Consider the following 13,911-nt stretch of genomic DNA (forward strand, 5'->3'; position numbering starts at 1 on the left):
CGAAAATGGTGAATATGGAGGAGCCTATCTCCTAGGTGATAGGGGATACCCTCTGGAGGTAAGAAGTAGGCTAACATTGAACATAATAAATTATGTAAATTAAAACAAAGATAGTAAACAAATATTTTAATATTAGTCCTCATATGATGTACCAAACATTATCATCATCCTCCTGCACCAATTCAATTTGAGGTGGGCTGGGCGCAGCATGTTTTTACACGTCTTTCAAATTTCTCGCACCACCTGAAACTAAATAAATATATAATTTTAACCCCATACTTAAATCCATCAACTCATAGAGAACAAAAATACAATGAAGCCGACAGTAAAACAAGGAACACAATTGTACGGCAATATCTTAATACACTATATTATTATACACAGATATTATTCACATTTACCTGTAAAGGGTTCCTGTCGCATTAAAACTATTTGTGACTGGATCCAAGCTTTGTTTTTGGCTTCGTTCGTGGTCCCATCCGTTTTTTGTTTAATATTGTGTCTCTATGAGACGTCAGCAATTTCACTAGCTTGTCTTTTTCTTCTGCAAGAAAGGTTTATCCTCGTTTTCTCTTCTCTGCCAAAATAAACTTAATCTATTCAACAATAATAAACCCAAAATTAACCTCACTCTATGTACACATACACATCAGTCAATTTGACAAACGCGCGAATGACATAGGTAGGTAAAAATTCACCTGTAGAAAACCTCTTTACTGTTTTATTGCATAAAACATAGCGTAATGTAGTTTAAGTTAAATTAAAATAACATCACAAGAAAAAAAACTCACAGGCTTTAGTAATAATATACTCGATAGACGTTTATTTCTTAAGAAGTACAGAAAAATCATTTTATCGATAAAATATGGACTTTGCATTATCGTTTGTAGAACTAGTAATCTGTCACTTACTTAAGGGATCCATGTACAAGTGTGGTGAAAATGAATTTAGGTAGGTGTCAAATTGGGAGGGATCCTTACTAAAAGTAGCATTTAGATAGGGAAACGGTAAGAGGTTGTTGGTGAAAACGGGCATTAGTCACAAAGTATATTTTATAAATTAAGGTAATGTTATTAACTACGAATGACTTAATTTTCACTCTATACGGGTATTGTATCTGTGTAATTGACTAAAATAACTAAAAACATATTTTTGTATTCAATCACTGTTATTTGCTGTTATGTCGCAAAATAGTGTTTAATTTAAACAGTATTTTTTTAATCCACCGATTATCCATTCCAATGTGCTAGAGCGTTTTGTCTATGGATCATCTATGGGCAAGACGTCCGTGTTTAGTTCTGTGCGATTAGCTCTATACAAAAAAGCTTTTTTTTGTGAAAAATTATATAAAAACATTATATAATATGTATCTTATAATTAATGGCACGTTGTTGCATTGACAATGCATTTTTATATTTGCAAAACAATTATTTATTTTGACATTATTTTTTGTTTACTTTTTTAAAAGATCTGAAATAAAAAACATTTATTCGTAAAGATGTGGTCTTATTTATTAACTTAAATCTGCTTTTTTCATCCATACAAAGCCCACTCATACAGATTCATAGTATTTATTACATGTCAAAATAAGAGGGCACATCTTTATACACCTCTCAAGATCTGAATAATGGGCCTGAGGTGAACCGGGTTACGAACTTATAACATAAAAGTATTTCAAATACATTTTGAGGCTAATCGCTAACTGGCGACATAAAAAAATGCAAAGAACTTAAATATTTTTTTGCAATTGCAACATCAATATTGTTGTAAGTTATACTTGCAAAAAATCACTATGGCCTAAATTACAGGCAACATAAAGGGCCGTTTTTCTTAAAACAACTTTGAAAATTGAACGTTAAAATACAGAGCTGTTTTAAGTGACGGTGTCGGTACGAATTCACGAATACTTTTCCAAAAGCGGTTCTCTCAGGCCCAAATGTCCCAACTCCTATGGTTCTAAACTTGCATCATATCGCTCCAGTCTTCGTTTTCTTCCTCTATATTGTCTTCGTGAAGCCCCGCGCCGTCGGTGCCGGCTAAAGCGGCCGATACTTTGTATGTAGGCAAGTCGCATGTGCGAATTATTAGTTTTGCTCCATCTGGAGAAGAAGGAGGTTAATTTAGTTATACGGGGATAATAAATTGGTGAGGTTTTTGAGGTACTTATAATGTGGTTTATTTTACAAACAAGTTTCAATAATTTTTAAAAAACCTTTTAGAGAAGTGGGATAGATTTATTTTCCTTCTGGGAGGCAAATTCGAGTACGGGATTAGTACCATTTCCGAGAGGAAGTTCTCGCCTGACGCAACATTCTCGTTGCTCAGCAACAATGTTGACCAACTGTTGCTCTACTTACAATTTTTACCACGAATATGATGAGGCTCTAATGCTACTGCTCCACCTGCGTCTTAACGCGTTAAATTTTGGCATTACGCAGATGTGGCCAACGTTTTAATGTCAATTTATACTAATGGCAATATAAATAGTATTAAACGTTAAGCGATAACTCGGGTGTCGGTTTTTTGGACGCATCAAAAGGTTTTAGTGCGTAGCTTAGAGCGCTAAGTGATGTTGGCTACATTAATGTCATCTCATTGCACGCATGCAAGGACGAGTGTAGATACTTTGTTTAAGTTGTAACTGCATTTTACGAGCACGATAATGGAATGGTCAAATGAGAAAGCTTTAGTTTTTAGAATTATTTTGTGTGTCTGAGTTTAATCTCTTTAATGTATGTTAACGCGTTACTTCATGAGGGATTAACTCTTTGCGTAAGTGTAGCCAACACGCATTTTTAATGCTATAAGTAACGTGTAGTTGGCCATTGACATTAACGTTAACGCTAACGCAGGTGGAGCAGGAGCATAATGTGAAAAAAGTAGGGAGAGAAAAAAAAAATGAGCAGAAATGCCATGATGCAGGTAGGCCAGGCACCTTCTAAGTCTGCTATGTATTTATAGTAATTTCTATTTAAAAGGAATGGTTCACTGTATAACTGATACATACTGAGCACAGTGCCGTCCATAGCCAGCAGCGAGGCGACGTGTGCGGGCGGCACGTAGAAGCGCAGCAGGTTGTACACGCGCTCGGAGCGGTTCACGCGCACCGGCTGGTAGCGACGCACGAACGGCGCCATCGTCTCTTTAGACGGGAGGAATGGTTCGCCGTATATCTGTCGAGGATGTAAAAGAAAAGGTAAAAAAAACACAATAAGAAAAAAGGAAGTAGAAACGGTATCTAGTACTAAGAGAGCATCGACACAGTTCAAGTAGCTTGCGCATGTTACATGCATTTTAAAAACGTGCGGGTCCAGCGATTCGCGCATGTGCCACAGCAAAATACCCACCCGCGTGCTCTTGTCACTTGTCACTTGCGCATGTTAAGTTGTTCCAGCTACATGCACCGTGTAGAGAGATTCATAAGATGAGAATATAAGAGAGTACATAAGATGAGAATATAAGAGAGTACATAAGATGAGAATATAAGTGAGTACCTACATAAGATGAGAATATAAGAGAGTACATAAGTGAGAACGTAAGAGAGTACATAAGATGAGAACGTAAGAGAGTACATAAGATTAGAAAGTAAGAGAGTACATAAGATTAGAAAGTAAGAGAGTACATAAGAGAGTAACAGAGGTACGTCTTTTACATCACCAAGCTATCTGAAAATTCATTATATTTTATACAATTTTGATTGTTTATTGACAATGTTTCATCTATGTAAATAATTGTCTGCTTACCCTCATCCTTTGATATCCTGTCCTTTGCGGCACAAAATGTTTGGTCACCACTTGCTTCACGATCTGCACACATAAAACGATATATAAAAAAAAAAACTGTTTGAAGAAATATTTTTGGAACATAACAATACTGGCCTTAAACATTTTAAAGAGAAATATTACTCTTACAACATCACATATTTTTCAAATTCTCCCACCGTAGGACACAGGCCTCTTCTCGTACAGAGAAGGAATAGTCGTTGTAACCTAATCATTAAAGCACATGGCTCTCAAATACGATTAAAGATGGAGTAAAATTTAAACCTATGAAAATGTATGGTTATTCCTTTCTTAATCCTAGTTATCTTAACTTAATCTGTGTCATCGCAGTTGGTAACTGGCGTTAGCGAATAAGAAAATAGCTGTTTGACAGTTTACTGATGTACACTTTACCAAATGATGATAACTGCGAGCTGTCAGTGGTGTTAGCGAATAAGGCCACTGGACAATAAATTATATAACAAAGTGTAGTATAAATCGTCGACAAATGTGTTGGCTATATGTATATGAACATCATCGGCAAACCTGCAGATGGAATACATATAATATAATTATGGACTCACCAGCGGTAGAAAAGGCGCCATTTTTTTGAGTTCCTCTCGGACCTTCTTCCTCACAATCTCGTCCTCAGTGTCGCCCTCCATCACCTCAGACTTTAGATTATTCACGTGTTCTGTCACCTGATCAAAATACATACATTAATGGGAGTTTTCTGACGAAAAGTCTAACAGCTGAAGGAATTTTCATTGGCTCTCTGTCGACTATGACTTCCTTTTATTGTTTAGTTTTTGTTTAGCTGTAAGTTCTCCATAGAGTACTAAATAAATAAATAAATATGTCTTCTCAAACAAAGTATACAATCTTTGGGTTTATTACTTATATAATAAAGAGATTGCTTGAAAATTATTTTCTAAAGAGTTACTTTTGCTCGTTTTTCTAAAGCCAACGCAAGGCGCAACTGTTTGAATTTTGAATGTAGTTTAGTTCCTTTAAAAAGCCTGTATAAAATACCTAAATAAAAGATTTGAGGTGCACATACATTTTAATTGTAAAACCTAGTTTTTATCATAGAATGTACCTTTTTGATGATCCTGTCTGAGTATTTGTAGACAACTTTCTGCACCTGCTCATGCGGTAGGGTGTCGATCGCTGAAACATTCATAAAAATGTCAATTTTATTGAAACACTAGCCGTTTTACGTATATCACCCGCGTCCCGGGGGAACTACTGCCTGTCCCAGGATAAAATATACAGAGTTTTTTTAAAATCGGACCCCAAGTTCACTGACTATAATATACGTAAATTTTCCTTAAAACAACTGTTTACTTTGTTTGTATGTAAAAAAGCATAGTAATCTGTTGTTTCAAGAAAACAGTTGTTTAAGTTTACTTCCGGACTAGCAAGTTGAAGTGGCAATGGGGTGGCAATATGGCCACCCCAGTTGAAAAGTGCTGGAATGGAGACCACGGACTAGCAAGCGCAGCGTAGGACAAGGACAGCGTCCACCAACAAGGTAGACAGACGATCTTATAAAGGTCGCTGGAAGACGCTGGATGCAGGTTGCTTCCAACAGGTATCTGTGGAGATCTAAGGGGGAGGCCTATGTTCAGCAGTGGACGTCCTATGGCTGAGATGATGAAGTTTATTTCTTACTATGCTTGTTGTGTTTCACGGCAGCCAATTCTTCCTCAAGCAGCTGTGTCCGTGGCTGGTTTGTTCTATCCTCGTGAGCATGTAACGTACTGAGCACCAGTTGGAAGTCTCCAAAGTGAGGGTGAGCTCTTCGGTAGTGCTGGCTCAGCTTGAAGCATGACTCCAAAGTCTCCGGGTTGTTTTCACCAATTACTTGGATACGCTCGTGGACTTTCTGTAAATAATAATATCTGTAGTATGATAAAAAGTAATTTATTCAAAGTTGGCTGAAACTCAGCACTTTTTGAAGGTCAAATTTACAAAAGACGGCCTCCAAAACGCTCACCGTTTACCACTTCCTATGTGCTTTTTCTGGGAAGAAGAATTAGTGGAACAAACTCCCTAGCAAAAGTTAAACGCTGTCATGGCTGGGGCTTAATAACAATGGCGTCCAAGGCCGAATTTGGCCGACGCGGCAGTTTTCATATAAGGAGATCAGCCAACTGCACAGGATTATAGTTCACAAGCATTTGCGCACACAGGTGCGTCCAATATTCAATACCTTATATTATTAATTTCCTAATATTAATTACCTTAGCAATATCCTCCAGTAAAGTATGGTTGGTCTTCCTACTTAAATCATACAAGCCCGGGTACTTTGCCTGCATCTCGGCTATAATCTCAAATTTTGTTATTGTTATTACCTGTAAAAGATACAACGTGGTCGAGATCAGAAAGCAAACTGTTTTATTTCGAATACCAACATTACAAAATATTATTCTTGACATCTAACAAAACAAATCACAAAGGAGGTGCAAACATAACATACCTTTCCCTCATAATGATTGGTAAAGACTAATTAATTCAATTACAAATAAAATCTACTTCTAACATAAATTAACTTAATCATTAGGAATTCCTACAACATCCGGCCATAATTCGGGCGGTGGAATCACAATCGGCGGATCCTGTGACAGTTCAGAATCCGTCTCGTTGCCTGGCTGGCTGTCAATGACAGGTGAACCCTTATCAGACGTGTCTTGCGATCTGGCCAGTATTTGATCTGCATGTCGCCGATGCAGCTCGCCATCTTCCGTCCTTACCAAATAAGTGGTCGGACCCTCTACCGTCTCCACGGTGGCCCGGCACCACTTGTTCCCGGGCCCGTACATGCGTATTAGCACGGGCTGCAGCAGCGTAAAAGTCCGCGTCGGCGCGCGCTGCGCCGCCGCCTCCAGTTGCTGCTCGGTGCGGCTCGGCATCGAGTCGGGATGTAGGCTCGACACGGCCGTCCTGTATCTTCGCCCATTCAGTAGCTCGGCAGGTGTCTTGTTCGTGGAACTATTTGGTAACGTCCGTAAATAATATAAAACTTTGCACAGTCTCTCTTGCCACTGCATGTCCAAATTCTCTAACTTCTTCATTTTATTTTTAAATGTTTGAATCGTGCGTTCAATTTGCCCGTTAGTCTCTGGGTGATAGGGCGGTGCATACAAATGTTTAATACCATTCCTTTTCAGAAAATTATTAAATTCATCCGAGGTGAATGCACGTCCATTATCAGACACCAAAACTTCGGGCAGCCCTTGTGATGAGAAAATTTTTCTTAGAACAACTATCACCGTACTACTATTCATTCCTGGTACGATTTCAGCCTCAAACCATTTGCTGTAGCTGTCTACTAGTACTAAAAAAAATTTTTCCTTGAAAGGGCCCCGCGAAATCCACATGCACACGGCTCCACGGCTTCTCTGGAACTATCCATGTCTGCGGATCTTTTGGTGGGTTATTTCTTACAAGCTGACATTGCTGACAGTTGGCCACCACTCTCTCAATCTGCCGATCCATGTCGACCCACCACACGTAACCTCTTGCATACGCTTTTGTTTGGACAATGCCCGCATGAGGGTCATGTAACAACTTTAACACTTTGTCCTGTAAGGACGTAGGTATTATGACTCTGTTGCTCCACAATAAACAACCTTTATTATGTGAAAGAGCCTCTCTCCGTGTCCAATAAGCTTGTAGGCTCGGGTCCATGTTCCTTCGCGGCCATCCGTGCAATACATGAAACATTACTTTTTGTAATACTAAATCTCTATTGGTCTCCGCGGCTATCTTACTAGCATCCAGCTCCCAGCCACTCGGCTGCTCCTCCAGCAGCAGCACGTCGCGCAGCACCTCCTCCTGCACGCTCGACGTGTCCGGAGCAGTCCACCGGCTCAATGCGTCCGCGTTGCCGATTAATTTACCAGGCCTGTATTTAATGCTGTAATTATAACTGGACAGTTTCAATGACCAGCGCAACATTCTCGGTGAAATCTGGTCTGGAATTGGTTTCGCTGGGTTAAATAAACCCACCAACGGCTTATGATCTGTCACAATAGAAAATCTGCGACCCGCCAAGAATTCGTGAAACTTAGTCACTCCAAATATAATGGCAAGGGCCTCTTTATCAATCTGCCCATATCGTCTCTCATGCGGCTGAAGTGTCCGTGAGGCCATCATCACCGGCCTCTCAGAGCCGTCGTCCATGACGTGAGCAATAATCGCTCCGAGACCATATTCCGATGAATCACAAATGAGAAGTAGTTCTTTTTGCAAATCATAGCCTACCAATGTTCGCTCTGAAGAGAGTAATCGCTTCGCCTCCACAAATGCTTCTTGTTCCTTCTCACCCCACCTCCAAGGTCTTTTTGATTCTAAAAGTCGATATAGTGGTTCCAACACCGTGCTCTTGTCAGGCAAGAACTTTTCATAGAAATTATATAAGCCCAGGAAGGCACGTAAGGTCTCTCTGTTCGTTGGGGCTGACTTTTCTTGAATCTCTTTGACTTTCGCTGGTGCTGGGTGAAGTCCTTCTGCATCAATCATGTGTCCCAGGAATGTAATGCTGTTCGCAGCAAACACACATTTCCTTACGTTCAGGCGGAGTCCCATCTGTTGCAGCTTGTTCAGCACTTCTCTAAGTCTCCGGTTGTGTTCATCCATCGTGGCTCCAGTGACAGCAATGTCATCTAACAGACACGCCACTCCATCCATACCCGCTAACGCTGTTGACATAAGGCGTTGAAAAATTGCTGGCGCCGCGCTCACACCAAATGGTAAGCGATTCACTTTCATTAGGCCGATCGGAGTGTTCAGCGTGAGCATCATCGCTGTCTCGTCGTCTACCTTCAATTGTGTGTACGCGTTTTTCAAGTCCAGCTTACTAAATATTCTGCCGCCACTAAGTCTTACAAACGCTTCCACAGACGTCGGTAGCGGATAGATGTCTGTATCTATAGCGGCGTTCACCGTGGCACGATAATCGCCACATATACGTATTGTTGTGTCCTGTTTTATTACCGGCGTGATTGGCGTCGCCCACTCAGAATAACGAACAGGTGTCAGTACACCCTCCTTCACCATCTCGTTCAATTGTCTAATTACTTTTTCTCTAAGCGGGTAGGGCACAACGCGAGCCTTTAAGAAACGGGGCGTAGCTTCGCGCCGTACGTGAAGTTTTACCTCAGGACCTTTGTACTCGCCAAGGCCTTCTCTAAATAGTTCAGGAAAGTCTCTTCTGTATGGTTCTATCTCCTCTTCAGTCCAGCACAAACCTGATACCTGAAGGCCTAGTGCATGGAACCAGTTCCTTCCCAGCAGATTTGGTCCATTCCCGGATACCACAACCAGTTCACATTGTGCTTCCTTATTAGCTAGCACAACACGCACATCTGCTAGCCCTAATACTTTCAAAGGGTCTTGAGTCCATGTCACAAGCTTTAGATTGGTAGCCCGGAGGGGAAGGGGCGTCGACCAAAGCCTCTTGTATGTCGCTTCCGACATAATGGTCCGAGATGCACCCGAGTCCACTTCCATAGATATTTGAACGCCGTCTATCATAACGTCTGTGGTAATAGGTGGTGAGTAATTTTCTACACAGACATATACGCCCATCATCTTCTCAATCGAAGTGTTACTCGCGTTGGCTTCTCTCATATCGTCGACCTGGTGTTCCCGACCTGGCTTCTTGGAGCAGGCCGCCGCAATGTGCCCAAACTTCTTGCAGTAGAAACATTTCGCCTTAACAAACGGACAGCGCTCCCCCGGCCGGTGTGCACGTACGCACCGCCGACACTCGTTCGATTTAACAATACCAATATCCATCGGCTCAGCCTCTGTGACACTAGACGGAGTTTGCTTAGACTCACTAGCCACACACGCAGGGTACAAATCAGGGAACGTCACTTGATAGTCCAGACACATTTGTAACGCGACCTCGTAGGTCAAGTCTTTCTTTTCAATAAGTCGCGTCGCAAGCGATCGTCCCGCACCCCCAGTACTAGTCGGTCTCTCAACTGGCGTTTTAAGTCTATGAAATTGCACTTTGCACCAAGCAGACTTATAGCCGCCACAAAGTCTTGCACGCTTTCACCTTGCACTTGTTGACGTTTATAAAATTTTCCCGCTTGCAAAATTTCGTTAACCTCGGGTTCATAAAACTGATCCAAAACCGTAAAAATGTCCGCCAACGGCACTTCTGTTGGACGTTTTGGAACAAGAAGTGATGCAATTAACGCAAAAGTTTCTTTTCCGCACTGAGAAAGAAACAGCGATCGTCCTTTGTCTAGGTTATGTTTGTCGTAACCCGCCGCATCCAGCGCGCACAATAACTGTTCTTTATAATCACACCACTTATCAGTTTTTGGGTTAAACTGCCCGGGAAACACTATATTCGTTATATTTGCCGTCATTTTCACCGAAATCCAACTTATTTTCCGCAGTCGCCAATAAAAGATACAACGTGGTCGAGATCAGAAAGCAAACTGTTTTATTTCGAATACCAACATTACAAAATATTATTCTTGACATCTAACAAAACAAATCACAAAGGAGGTGCAATGCAAACATAACAACCTGAAAAAATATCGCCCATTATAAGCTTTTATCAAAGTCCTTGTGGAACAAACTGATAGTTATATTTTAGTACTGATACTATGATGAAGAATGAGTAAAGAAAATTGGAAGCCGATCTATTTATTTATGTAAAGCAAATAATTAACAATAATAATAACATTTGAAGCAAAAAGAATGTTAAAAATATTAACCCTTTTACACACAAATAAGCAAAGAGCAGTGAAAATACAAATATTTTCCAAGAAGAGTAATACATACCTTCTCAGGTGTATCGTCTCCTTTCAGCTTAAGTGATTTGCGTAACTTTTGTTGCATCTTCTTAGGCTTGGCAGCCAGGGGGATCTGAAACAGCAATTTTTTTTTATGTCTCAAAAAGACTAGCTTAACATATATCCTACTTCTTTTTATGTTAACAATGTATTAGAAATGCTAAGGTTTGTTTCTCTTTCACGCAAAGGCTATTGGATGAATCTTGATAAAACTTCGCCATAATATAGCTCATACAGAGCAATTTTATCGATATTCGAGAAGCAGTTTTCTCAGAACGCGGACGAAAGCTGTAGCTACAGTTATCGGCACGGATATTGAGCCCTGACCTTCACCTCACGCAGAAGCAATTTATTGGTTGATTTTGCCTTATGTTTACAGAGCGCAAAGCGATCCCCACTCTTCCGCCGAGAGTTCAATATCCGTGCCGATAACTATACTTTTTACAATGAAGTTACAAGTAAAAGTCCAGGCAAGCAAAACAGTTGTTCTCAATTCTTCTTTATAGAAACCAGGCATAATGCTTACATCAGGTACATGGTCCGGAATGAGCGCCATCGGTTTGAACTGATAAGGAAAGACCGCCGTGTTGATGTTCTCAACAACCTGCACTGGATCCAGTTTATCAGATAGACGCAGATAGCAGGTCTTCGATTTCTGTGTCCTGCTCTTAGACTGGAAGTTGAGGGCCTCAAAACGACCGTTAATAACCTTACTAAACATCTTTACGACGTATCCTAGGCTCCACTGAAAAGTAAACGGTAGATTTCAGGTAAAAGTTTGCTGTCTGCGTTGCACACATAAAAATTTAAAAAATGAATGCAGGACTAGTATTGTTATTGTCATTACCTTCTGTGGGATACATTTTACGGCAATAATAGACATGTTGGCTTAGAATAACTATTAAATCAATTATTTTATAAATAAAGCAGAAATTGTTAGCACTGCAAACCGAAGTAAACAATGCTGAATCTTGACAATGACAGGTGCAAGAAAGTTTGACATAAGCATCCACAGACAAAATCGGACTGGAGGAAGGCTTTCATTTCCATGCATGCCGCGCACTGAGTACATTTGTATAGATGGAGTAAAAATATTACTAATTGGACCTATATCTGATAGCTAGCACACTTTTTACCCACAATGTTATATTATCATTTCAACAAAAAATACACCCATAGGTTCAGCTGATATTTCATTCTTTCTTCTCTACACGAACAAAGTTCCCGCCGGGGCTGAGCCCTGTGTGCCAAATGTAAAATATGCGTCACACACAGGTACCGTGGAAGTAGGGGTGTCGCGCCAAAAACGCGTAAATCAAATCAGTAGTAAAACGTAGTGATTATATACTCTCTGTGTCGCGCCGGCCATCTAATAAAATCAATTATTTCGGTCCAAATTAACATGATTCTATAAATAAAAAATAATAATATGGATTGGGAGGGAAGGTGCGGCCTTGATTCCCGCGAATTTTAATTACGCTTTGAATAGTTTTCAACAATGGATATCTCTAAATAACTTTCGTCAGAAGAGCATTTACTTATTTATGTAGATTGGTGAGATCCTCAATCTATGCATTCATGTTTCATTTGTCTTCAAGACAGATATTTACTTATATATATACCTGCAGAATGTTCTTCTCGAAGTGCCTTGCCACTACTACCCCCTTCCCAGTATCAATGCCCTAGTCCACCATACTTTAAGGGAAAACCTGTTGTTGTTTGTGTTTTCACTACAGTAAAACAAAGTTATCTATTACAAAAGCTTTTTATTACAAAAATCAATATGCTATAAAATACCTATAGGTATAACAGAAAATATACTAATGCTTCTTTATCATGATTAATACAAAAATATGATTATATCAACATAAAAAATATAAACCTCTATCAAACTCAAGTATTAATTACAATAACCAGAATAATCAAATAATAAGCAACCGTCTCTTGAGGTAAGTCAACTTAACAAATGAATAAAAAATGATGTATTGATAAAGTTTACAAAGTCAAAAATACTGAATCATGATTTAGGCAAGAGAGGAACTAGTGAAATGATTATTTTTATACTTTTTACGATCTAGTGGAACAATATCATAGATATTTTTGCATGACCTATCGGCCCAAGGCAGGAACTCTTTGGTAGCAGCCACACACTCCAAAAGCATTAAGCAATCATCTTCAGCTCTATGGGCATTATAAACCTCCTTCTTCATAATCCTTTTATAAAGGTTGGATAATGTATAACTTATCTTCTCAGTTTCCTTATAATCCTTATTATTTTTAGGTTCCTTACATTCATCAAAATGCCTACTTGATCTTGAATTATCTAGTGGCATATCCGAGAAGGAGGAACATAATGAATCAATTTCTTTCCAGTCTTCAGTGCTTACATCTAATTCAGGCCAATCATCACTGATCAGAGAATCTTCACTTATCAATGAATTATTATCTCTTGCCAATGAATCCTCTTCCAATAATGAATCATCAACCATTGAGATACTTCTCACTAATGAGTCATCTTTTCTTATGTTAGATGTGTTGGCTCCGTTTGTTGAAGGACTTCTAATGATATGTTTAAAGCCAGTCAAGGAGTCTACACACAATAAGTCTTGTGGTAAACTAGCATTCACATCTAAGAATTCAGCTAGTAGTATTCTATAATCAAATCTATCACCGTTATGGGCTACCAAGCAGACTGGTTTGGGAAGATCTGATAGAAATGAGACTATTGTTGCTACATTATCTCTAAAAATTGGCGCGTTCTTGAGCGATTCATTAGATAAGCCTGTCATTTTAGCAGCCACAGGATGTATGTCTTTTTGTGGATTGAACAGTAGAGTCAGCTTACTAATATAGGGTACTGCTCCAAAAGGTGCCTTTTTCATATCATTTCGTAAAGCAGCCACGAAACTTAGTTCAGTAATCTTAGTTTTGTTTCTCTCTTGGTGCGGTAGTCCTGTAGTTTCGATGTCAAAGAACACGAAAGTCGCTATTTTAGGCATTTTTAAATGGTGCTGCTGACTGTACCAAAATTTTACGAGGCTGGGTACTGTTTTGATGTTTAGGTTCTTAAACTATTACGAGCTGAATGTTATATTTACATCTTATTACTGTCACTTTAATTGACGCTGTGAAAGATCACCGACCTTGGTAGATAATTAAACTGTAATTAACGGAAACAAAAACAAAAGAAGGACATTGTGTACTTTGGTTTTTCTTTGTTTGACAAAATTTCTAACCTCTTTTGTTTATTTTGAATGAAATGTTGCCAGAACAATTGGTATAAATTCCTTGTTAAAGTTGATTATTACACAATCAAGAATTAAATA

At 39.4% G+C, this 13,911-nt stretch overlaps 2 protein-coding genes across 2 annotated transcripts; both read right to left on the reverse strand.

Annotated features, from left to right (window-relative positions):
- Positions 1-113: 113 nt before the first annotated feature.
- Positions 114-11,564, reverse strand: LOC110371477 (uncharacterized). The gene is made up of 11 exons (XM_064042430.1): positions 11,433-11,564; positions 11,112-11,330; positions 10,575-10,658; positions 6,008-6,118; positions 5,436-5,649; positions 4,861-4,931; positions 4,346-4,462; positions 3,744-3,806; positions 3,008-3,173; positions 402-2,099; positions 114-249 (listed from the first exon to the last, which is right to left on the reverse strand). The coding sequence occupies exons 1-10, from the start codon at positions 11,466-11,468 to the stop codon at positions 1,957-1,959; spliced, it is 1,224 nt and encodes a 407-aa protein (XP_063898500.1). The 5' UTR covers positions 11,469-11,564; the 3' UTR covers positions 114-249; positions 402-1,956.
- Positions 11,565-12,381: 817 nt separating this feature from the next.
- Positions 12,382-13,855, reverse strand: LOC110371475 (uncharacterized). Its single transcript, XM_021327759.3, has one exon. The coding sequence runs from the start codon at positions 13,582-13,584 to the stop codon at positions 12,610-12,612; it is 975 nt and encodes a 324-aa protein (XP_021183434.3). The 5' UTR covers positions 13,585-13,855; the 3' UTR covers positions 12,382-12,609.
- Between the last annotated feature and the right edge of the window lie 56 nt (positions 13,856-13,911).

Source organism: Helicoverpa armigera, chromosome 28 (assembly GCF_030705265.1).
Source record: "Helicoverpa armigera isolate CAAS_96S chromosome 28, ASM3070526v1, whole genome shotgun sequence".
In the NCBI taxonomy this organism is placed as follows: Eukaryota; Metazoa; Arthropoda; class Insecta; order Lepidoptera; family Noctuidae; genus Helicoverpa; species Helicoverpa armigera.

Excerpts from the sequence above, each read along its gene's own strand:
- LOC110371477 (XM_064042430.1), bottom strand. The coding sequence starts at position 11,468 with ATGTCTATTATTGCCGTAAAATGTATCCCACAGAAG. Across the intron at positions 4,463-4,860 it reads CAGACAGGATCATCAAAAAG|GTGACAGAACACGTGAATAA; the intron begins GTACATTCTATG and ends TATTTTGATCAG. Across the intron at positions 3,807-4,345 it reads TGGCGCCTTTTCTACCGCTG|ATCGTGAAGCAAGTGGTGAC; the intron begins GTGAGTCCATAA and ends TTATGTGTGCAG.
- LOC110371475 (XM_021327759.3), bottom strand. The coding sequence starts at position 13,584 with ATGCCTAAAATAGCGACTTTCGTGTTCTTTGACATCGAAACTACAGGA.